The 10407-nt window shown below is 37.6% G+C and overlaps 1 protein-coding gene across 1 annotated transcript; it reads right to left on the reverse strand.

Moving 5' to 3' along the window:
- Window positions 1–6927: 6927 nt before the first annotated feature.
- On the reverse strand, window positions 6928–8378 carry ZBTB43 (zinc finger and BTB domain containing 43). Its single transcript, XM_009574438.1, has one exon. The coding sequence runs from the start codon at window positions 8376–8378 to the stop codon at window positions 6984–6986; it is 1395 nt and encodes a 464-aa protein (XP_009572733.1). The 3' UTR covers window positions 6928–6983.
- Between the last annotated feature and the right edge of the window lie 2029 nt (window positions 8379–10407).

Here is a 10407-nt window from a genome sequence, read left to right on the forward strand (position 1 = left end):
GGGGCCCGTACCGGGTCGAAGTCTCCCTTGCAGCACGGCTCCCCAGCGAAGACGCGAGAGAGTTTGAGCTTTAACTGCCTAGGCAGGCAGATCCCTTCCTAGAATTCTAACAGCGTTCAGCTTCATAAGGTAACGTGCGTTCAAAAATGTACCCGTAGCGGAGAACGTAAAAACGTGAAACCAAAAGAATTAGAGGTTACGATAAACAGCTTAGCATTGCATCAGAAGTACTCATTTCTGGAGCAGCACCACCTCCTGCATTTTGAGAGACCAATTTTTTTGTCCCCAAGTCTCGGGCACACTTCAGATAGCACACACCCGTCTCGGCGCACAGAGATGCAGTAAGGAAGCTTTTGGGAGCAGACCCCTCCAGCTGTGAACTACCACCTTTATTGAGCAGCTAAGTGAGGAATTGAAAAGTTCACCTGTGTAACACTGTCCTTATAACTTACACAGATTGCTTTAGCAAGCACGCATATATTTTTTGAGCTTATCCTGCATATGCTTGTAGTTTATGTAGGGCAGCGATTCACTGTTCATGTTCCGCTTGATAAAAGTCAAGTGACTGGTGCCAGTAGGTACTGCTGGGATATCCACGTGCTCTACCTTTGGACATGGCATTTTGTCTTCCGCAGGTATGTCCTTTGCTCCCTATAAAACATATGGAAGAGAGTCTTCAGAAATCAGGCGTTGAATGGTAACCAGATAAAGGAGCAGCCTGGGGGACCATCCTAATCAGGGCATAAATAACAACACACAAATGGTATTTGTTCACTCATATAAAAGAAAATCAAATGACTAATTCTGAACAGACGGAATACTTCGGGCTTGTTCTTACGTGCATTAAGCGTAACCAACAGCAATAGGAAATGAATTTGCTTGTACTATATTCCATTTAAAGTTGCTGAAGACTGAGGAGTATGGTATACAAATACTGATTTCTCCATCAATTAGCTGAATATACTTTAAATGAGAGTGAGCTCATATTTTGTTTAGATAGCAAGTGTTAAGTTGCTGAGTGAGAACCATCAGCTATGACAGTTCCATGAGGACTGAACAGATGGAGGCTGGACAAAGTAAATTTTTCAGTAAGAGTACCTAAATTTAGTCAGGGAGAGGAAGAATCCTCACAGGAAGATAATGGAAACTTAATCTTGAATACTTTATCACAGTATGAAATTCCTTTAATACTTAGACAAGGAAAAAAAAATCTACGTTATCTGTACCTACTTCAAATTTACCTGTAGGGTTTTTTGGACATGCAGTTGCTGCTACTATGAAGTGAGTGTTCTGGAATTTTCCTATCAGCCTGTACATTCTGTATTGCGACTTCTAGAGATCACCATTCTGCAAAAACCAGTTATAACAAAACCTGTTTGATAAATTTGGACTAACATGGGAACTAATTATCTAAGCACCAAAGAAATGGGCCCAATTCCACAAATTCATCAACTTACTGTGTTGTAAAAATCAGTTTTTAGTGTTTTCTTAGGCTAGGCTGGCATGTTCTCAGTATTTCAAGAAGACACATTACTAGATACACTTTTTCTTTACGTATTTAATAAAGTTATATATCAACAACTTTTGGATTTGTACTTTCGTTTAAGCACTTACTGTTTTGGCAAAAGTGAAGTATTAAATACTAGTACTAGGCATGCATTTCATTCAAGCTTAAGAAAACATTTACAAAGTTGACAGATAACATTTATTAAAACATGTTATACAAAAAAGGGGCGTGGGACTCTTCTATAAGAAGAAAATACTGAACAGTAACATTAAATTAAAACCATGCTGTACAATTAGGACAGCAATATTTATAGACAAAACTATCCAACCTCTGCAATACAGGCATAACATCTCACAAAATATCAAGATATGCAAATTTACTATTATAAATGACTTGTTTAGAATAAAAACTTATAGCTCATTAAGGAAGATACACTTGACTTGCATAAACAGTTACATTTCTGGAAGAAATATGGAATCCCATGAATAATAAAAAAAGGAGCAGCAATCGACAGACACAGGCTTCAAGCAAAAATTGGAACTTAACAATTTAATCACATTAAAAATATACCATTTTGTTTTCCAGCATCTTCCCGTAGGTTACTGACAGTTTACAGCTTATAGCTAAAGAAGCCTAGCTATCCAATGAAGCATTTATATGACAAAAAACCCCCCAACTTTCCTTTGTTGTTTTGAGAAAGGTTCTAATTCTGTTAAAGCAAAATACTCAATATACTGCTGTAGGCTCTCATAATTCAGAGACAAGTCACCTTTCTGGCACCAACGCAAAAGTGTTGAGATAACAAGACCTGACTTGCCTCCATTCTTTCAGGCTCAATAATACAGGGACATCAAGTATTCTTTTTATCATGAGAAACCCAATACATCAGTCTTTGATCATCTGCCTTGCTTTTGGTACGGGACAAAGTTTCTCAACCCCAGAAACACCTCAGATAAAAAAAAGCTTAGACCAAAAATTGTACTGACAGTACCTTCTAGAGTCTACCTGCTCACCCATAAAACAAAAAAGGTAATGTGTAAAAAACAAAACAACAAAAAAAACCCCCAAGAGTGGTGTGTGAAATAGGAACCTCCTCCCTCAAAAGGTCAGATATACACCTAAGCAGAGACCTTAACCCTGCTAATAGTTGAATTTTTCAGAATGGCAGTTACACAGATTCCATGGTAATTAATATCTTAGTTGCGAAATGGAATGAAAAGGAACTTAGTAGTACCATTAAGCGTTCTTACCACTGATAGGACAATGAATGGCTTCACAGTAGCAGGAAATTCTGAAAGCCTCCTGTGTGTACAATGATTCTGGTTTTCAGAAGACATTCACTTTACTACAGCCAACAGCAATATAAAAATGCACAAATGTTTCTAAGCCATATCGTTAAAGGTGATGAAGCTTAAGGGAAGATTAATGAAATTTATCATATACATATGCATTCATATTATATATATATATATATGGATTGCTTCCCTCCTCCCCACAAACAAGAAATAATTTCCTGTATCTTGAACAAGACCACTCCATTAGCAAAGATTAAGAGCTTGACAAAAGCTGCATATCTTGGTTTACTATGTACAACTGTATTGGCCATAAATTGCAGGGTTTCAGTAGCAGGGGGCTGCAAGGGTGACATATGGCAAGAGGTTGCAAACTGCCCTGTGCTAGTCAAAACAGGTTTTAGCCTGCTCTGAAACAGAGGTAAACAAACAATTTCGTGCCAAAACTTCAACCAGAGGTGCACACAGTGCCTCTGCTTAAACATATTTAAGAAAGAGTGGCAGCTGCTAGCAAGAGGTGCAGGGAGCCACGTAAGGAGAAGATACTCCTGGGGAAGAAACACATGCAGAGAAACTGAAGAGCTGCTCTTGGAAAAACACATGGAGAAGACACTGAGGACATGGATAGAGACACTCACAGGACACACTCCATGCCTGAGGAGATTAACTTCTGAGGCAACTTTGGCCTATAGGTAAGCCATGCCAGAGCAGGTACACCTCTGAAGTAACTGAGGCCCATAGGAGACCCAAGCTGGAACAGGCACATCCCTGAAGGGACTATGGCCCGGTGTCACCATGAACAGTGACACTGACCAGCCCAGAGCAGCAGAGGACACCCACTAAGAAATGAAAAGCATCAGACAAGCCAGTATGCACATGAGCCCAACCTCCTGTGTGATCTGTCACGTCACTAAAAGAACTGGCACGGACTGAGTGCCACGCTCAGTGAAAACAAGGGAAACAGACTACAAAGGCAGGGAAGAGACTTAAGCTGAGCCTGAGGAAGGTGGAGGAAAGATGTTTCCTTAAGTGTTTAAGTAATTTTTTGTCATCTTTTTCCTGCAATACCTGAATCAGTGATTAGAAGTTTGTCAAAGGACAGTAAATTAAATTCAGAAAAAACACAAGTCAACTGTTTCGCCTGTGATAAGCAAAAGTAAGGATTTTAGACATGTCTCTCAAGCTTCCCTTAAATCATCAATCCTCTCAACTAGATCTCACAACAATCATATAGTATTTTCCTGCAATCAATTGGTTTCATGTAAATTAACATCAGAAAGCCAAGTGCTACAAAATCAGTGGAGCAACATTTGTTGGACTTTCAAGACAATGTCATAATATGGGGTAAACCAGTAATAGGCAAATATTAAAAAGTTACTATTCACGCTAAGTCATTAAAAAAGGACATGGTTCTATAATATGACCTACTGGACCTGTTATAAAACCTTTAAAGTGTCTCTCGCAGTACATTTTATTTTAAAGCTTTATTTCAAAGTAATCTAACTGCAAATAGGAGTAATGTTTAACTTTGAAATGTCCCATGTAACAGTCATTCCAAGCTGGTAAAAGAAACAGTTTTGCTGGCAGCTCTGTAGGATGGTCTGGGTTTAACAGAAATCATTTTTTGCTTGACCATGGTTTTCAGCCTGGTGTTTCTGACCAGCCTTTTTTATGGTTAAATGGGAAGAGGCACCCTTAACCTTTTTATGCAACACTGAAGTGACAATTTGAAAGGGGTTGAGAACTAATATAATATACAAGATCATTCCTGAAATGAGTATGAGAATACCTTCCCTCAAATGTGATGATGGTACTTGCAGAAGTGACACCCTGTATGTAGTAAGGCCTTGGAGAATGGAAAAATAGGGCCACTGAGTGCAAGAACTCTTTCCTCTACACTCATGTAAACAGGCAAGCATTATAATTTTTTTTTTTAGTATTAAAAAAGACAGTGTTAGCAGTGTGGAAACAAACCATAAAGGGAATATAATTTCTAAGTTTAAAAAACATACTTATAAAGTTTTATGGTTTGTTTGGTTTTTTGTGTGTTTTTTTTTTTTGTTTTTTGTTTTTTTAAATACAAAGTGCTTCTATACATTAAGCAGGTTACAGTGTTAGTGAGCAAATCCCTGTTTAGTTACCTTGATTACAAGGGTTATATATGGCCACCATGGTATATTGTAGAGTTCAATTAAGTGCTAAGAATAGGAACTCTGTGGTGCTGACCATTCATGCCCATTGCCAGCAATGGGTTCATCATATTTGGGAATATCTGTTTTAACAAAATTCCGTATGAAAAATATCTGAAGCATTAGAAGATTAAGAATTAAGAGCCTCTTAAAAAAATTAAAGTTTGTAAGTAGAATGCCAGAAAAGAAGTTACAGTAATTACAGCCCACTGAGTAGTAAACCCCCAGCTTGTTACAGACATTCATGTTCAGGATACAGTTCGGTCGTATCTTAAGACAATTTGTAACTGGGAGTTCAAAAAAAGCATCTAAATAGTAATTATCTTTGTGTGGTTTTGCTTCACCATACAGGATCATCTGTTTAACTACGTTATCCTGCATATTGTAGTATCTAATACATGAATTGGGGCCAGACAGGCTTAGGCCTTCGATGCTGGGTAACTTTTTTCCCTATGTTACCAGCACTGTACTTGGACATGACCTCTTTCTATTATAGTCTATGTATGCTCTAAAAGCTCTTTCTTTTTTATAATATGTTTCAGTAAACTACAAAGAAGGGTTAATTGCTTTTGCATAGGACTGCATTAAGCTTTCAACCCCAAAATCCTGTTGCCACCTTTACAATTGATGCATTCACTCTACCTGCAGAGCTGGCAGCATCTCTCGGAACTACAAACACTCCTCCGTCTATCTCCAAGAATGAGAGCCCAGCATATAGATCCTCATCCTAACGAAGCAGAAGTGCCACTTTCCCAGCAAAAATCCAGACTTTGGATATGAGCATGGTACCATGTTCTGCAGTACCATTAATAGATCCAAATACCACACTTTCTACTTTTTACACAAGCAACTTCATTTGAAGAGGTAAACAACTCCGGCTGCTTGTGATCACACGTAACCAGTCACAGTAGTTCAGTACCAAGAATCTGTATTACAGTTCTTAACTTTTCAAAGAGTAAAGAATTAAAAGTATAAATACCTATCAATGACTAAATCATTTTCCTAAAGCAGGTTTCTAAAACTAGATAGAAGTTCTCAAAGAAGTTTTTGTACCAATAAAAAGTCAATTCATGAATCCACAGAGTTTGGTACTTGCTACTGTAGTAAGCCACAGAAATCTGAGCAGAAGACTACAGTTTAAATGTTTGATTATTTTGGATAAGTTCCAAATGTTACATCTTACTTTTTTTTTTTTACAAGATACTTAATTACACACACTTCTCGAAGCTCTCACAACGTAGCAATCAAAATCAAGTCAAGCGTCATACAGCATTAGACCCTAGAGGAGCAAAGACAAATTATACTTAATACAGATTGAAGTTCATATAGTGCTCAACTATATTTAAGCGCTTTACAGACTCTAAATAGAAATCGGCACAAAATTAGACAACATTTGTTTTACTGAAGATGGATAAAAATGGAAAACAGATAAAGGAAAGCCAAACCATCTTTAACACAGCCTTTCATTAAGCAATAAGCAAAGACTATTTAACGATGTAGACTATCTAATGATGCATGTTAAGTAGGTTGGCAGTCTCCAGTTTGAGGTGGAATTCTAATTTTTTTCATTTAAATATGAATCATATAACCTGGTTTGATCATCCTAGTTCTCTTTTTCATTAAGTAGGGCTGCTTGAATTCATGCTTCATGTAAGTATTTGCAGGATTTGGGTCAATTTAGAGCTGGGTTTTACTGTGAATTTAGAAGACTTAGAAAAACAACAGGGCTTCTAAATACTGTTGTGATTACAATCAATGTCACAAAGACCTTACAGATGTCATTTTGCAAGCACCTTTCAGATTAACCATTTGCACTTCACACATCAAATACTTGGAGTAATACTGTGGAAAATAAAATATACGTTTGGTCTTCTTATACCAGCATAATCATTAAAACTTGTTTTTTTTGAGAATTTACAATAGCAAGTACCAGACATTATTTGCATAATTAGTTTATTTTGCTTACTCTACTAAACAAATGTAAGCACTAATGTCTTAGTTCATCTCAGTAGTACTCTGCTCAGCTTTAGAAGCTTGATATGACTTGGTACAAGAGGTCACATGCCGATGAAAACTGTCCCGCCACATAAATCTTTTCCCACAGATGTTACACTCATATGGTTTTATGCCTGTATGAATTTTCATATGGCCTACAAGATGGTGTTTCATTTTGAATTTTTTACCACAGACACCACAGCCATAAGGTCGAAGACCAAGGTGCATACTCATATGCCGATCTCTCTGACTTTTGTGTGTAAAGCTTTTACCACACTGACAAGGATACAGCTTATCAGCATGTGAGAATCCAGTGAGGGACGTTTCTTCTTTAATCCCTGAAGCCATTTCAATGCCTTCACCATAGCCTGCTGCTATCATAAGATCCTGTCTGTGAGCACTTAAATTTCCATCTGCCCTTTCACCAGAAAATTCTTCCATAGAAGAGCCATAGAAGTCTACTTGTTCATCATAATTACTTTCATCTGCCTGTTCATCAAATTCTGCTTCCATCTTCTTGTCACCTATATGAAAGTCTTCAACACCTGAAGACTGGATTGAATGATCTGCCTGAATGGCATTCATGGATTCAGAAACTTGGTGTTCATCATAAGGATTATCAACACCTTCACAGTCTTGTTCAAATCTTTCTGGTTTCACATGGATCCACCGCTTGTGAGACATGATGCTGGGTTTGCTATACATAGGTCTGGTATACTGATACTCTGCACTATCACTAGTTCCTTCTTCACCATCCTGACTTGTCATTCCAGTGCTAAGTCTATCATGTTCTGTTGAAGAATTACTGGGAAGGTACTCATGTTCTGTCAGTTGACATGACAGTTCATCTTTAGAGCTCTCTTCTTCATTTTCACCATCCCTTAGTTCCTGCACTTTGTGGAATTCCGTCTGTCCTGCAGAGCCAAGTTCAAACGTTTCAACAAGGCCATTGTAACTACTACTGCTCGGGGACTGATGATCACTGCCATGGTTCATCTTCTGACACAGAACTGTTGGGTTCCCCTCTAGCACTTCAGTGCACTTATCCACTACATGCCACATCTGAAGGAAACTTGCTGCTGTCAAATAACTAACAATTTCTGGAGCAGGCATTACCAGCCGACCAGTATAGGTAGACAGAAGAATGTTTTCAAATACTCTGGGATTCATCACATCAGGCAGGACTATTCGCCTGCTGTTTTTCAGGAGAACCTGATCACAGAAGTAAGGTGAACTAGCTGCAAGAACAGCTTTATGGGCTCGGAAGAGATGGCCCTGAACTACAATGGACACATCACATAATTGTCCTTGCTGGCGCTGCTGGTTTAACTTCTGCAAAATGGTGCTAGAAAAATCTGGAAATTCCACTCGAAAAGAGCTTGACCCAGACTCCATTTCATTACAAATTTAGCGTTGTGCTGCAAGGGAAAAAAAAAAAAAAAAAAATCAGAAATTCTGCTTAGTATTGAACCTTCCATTTCCTTCTACACTTTTTTCTTTAACAAATAACAATTAAGCAGAATCATATGGAACTCAACCCAACATTTTCTGGAACCTATGTCACTACTGTACTTCTATTTCTCCTACCCCACCTCATTATTCTCTCTTTTCTGAAAGTTGTTCTGAGGCCACAAAGTGCTATGCACATTTTGTCATGTTTCTTCTACCCAAGAGGACTCATCAACTATAGCAGTAGCTACAAACGGCATATTACCTAGTTGAGATAGATTAAGCATTTCAAGCGTGAGTTTAGGATAACAAAAACAGTTATTTGATGAAATTATAGCACTAGAGGATGTCCCAGAGTTTATAACAGCATATGAAAGATCCTGCATTTCAACTGCCAACAAAATCATCTCATCAATCCCCCAATAAAGACTGACTATACTTTTATGAAATATTCCACTTTAAATGAAGTTTTCAAAAGCCAACATATTGATTCATACAATGACAAAGGCAGCACAGATAGAACCCTAGTGAGAATGAGGCTTATGACTCTTCTAGTGATATTTCCCTGTCGTTTATTAACTGAAAGGTGGAACAGCAACATCTTGTACAGTTGCAGGACTATAATCCAATCTTTTAATTCTGAGCTTTTTCAGATGTTATTATAACATTCCTTACTTTAAGAAAGACCTTACAGAATTTAAAATGTTATTCAGGATAGTGATACCTCTGCTGTACAGAATTTTTTCTGCATGTACCTTGTATATTTGTAACAATGCAACAATTACATGCTAGAAGGTCAGCTAAGAGCTCGCAGATTTTAATGCTTGTATTCCCACATGATCCAGATGTCTTATTACAAAGTTAACAGTCTTCTAAGCAGGAATACATTTCTTTAAAATGTCTACTTTAAATTTTAAATTGAATTTGAGGTAAATTTGCATGTTATTATCATTAGAAATAATGACAGAAATTTAAATGCAACTATGAAAGACCAACATTAACTGCCTGAGTAAGTTAAATTTGCGTAATTTTTCAATTTGATAATGTGTAAATTGAATACAGTGGAATTCCAGAAGAGCCATGGAGTAGCAAGCAGTTTTCCTCTGTCAAGTTCTGTTTCTCATAAGTGGGAAAGTGTCAAAGTTTTAACAGATGGGGCTGCACACCTGAGAGAGAATACTTAGTAAATTAGCAGATAGAGTATACATACAGAGTTTAAAGCACTTTGTTAATATGGTGCAAAAATAGAATTTGCATTACAAACAGTTGGAGGACTCTGAAATTAAAATACTTCTATGGAAATATGGAATCGAGAAAATATGCATATGAAGCCCTGCTACAGAGAGCCTGTACAATAACCATTGTACTTTCCATAGTTATGTAACCATCAACAGAAAACTGTTCATTTGGTGCACTGTGTTAAAATGCTGGCACATCGGCACAAATGTGTGACTGCTAAGTGCAGAAAAAGCAGCAGTGTTTGCTTACAAAATACAGATTACACAGGAGTGATTATGTAAGTCACTCAATGTTTAATCAACAGCTCATGGTTACATAATCCCTTCCTTACCATTTTGATCTGTTTTCCAACTCATATTCTTGACAACTCTCCCCTACTCCCCAAAAAACTCAGTGTTCCATCTCCAAAGTTTCAGAACTAGAAAAGGGTAACAAGCATATGGAGCATAGGTGAACACAGATTATTCACTGTTATCTCACACAAAGGTGACTAGGGTTTCCATAGAGAAGAGATTATGGGAGTCAGAAAGCCATCAAGACTTTTCAATAAACACAGGCCCAAACTCCTTGCAAACATTGAAACTGGCATCTTCTGCAGAACTGTAAAGATTATGCTTTTAAATTTCCTTTTAATTTTTCACTAGAAGCATGGTATCAATCCAGCTCTCTCATGAAGGTCTCTGAAGAAAACAGGCTAGGAAGAATAACCTGTTATTTATGAAACCCATTTGTAACC

Source organism: Fulmarus glacialis, unplaced genomic scaffold (assembly GCF_000690835.1).
Source record: "Fulmarus glacialis isolate BGI_N327 unplaced genomic scaffold, ASM69083v1 Scaffold32243, whole genome shotgun sequence".
Classification (NCBI taxonomy): Eukaryota; Metazoa; Chordata; class Aves; order Procellariiformes; family Procellariidae; genus Fulmarus; species Fulmarus glacialis.

Excerpts from the sequence above, each read along its gene's own strand:
- ZBTB43 (XM_009574438.1), bottom strand. The coding sequence starts at position 8,378 with ATGGAGTCTGGGTCAAGCTCTTTTCGAGTGGAATTTCCAGATTTTTCT.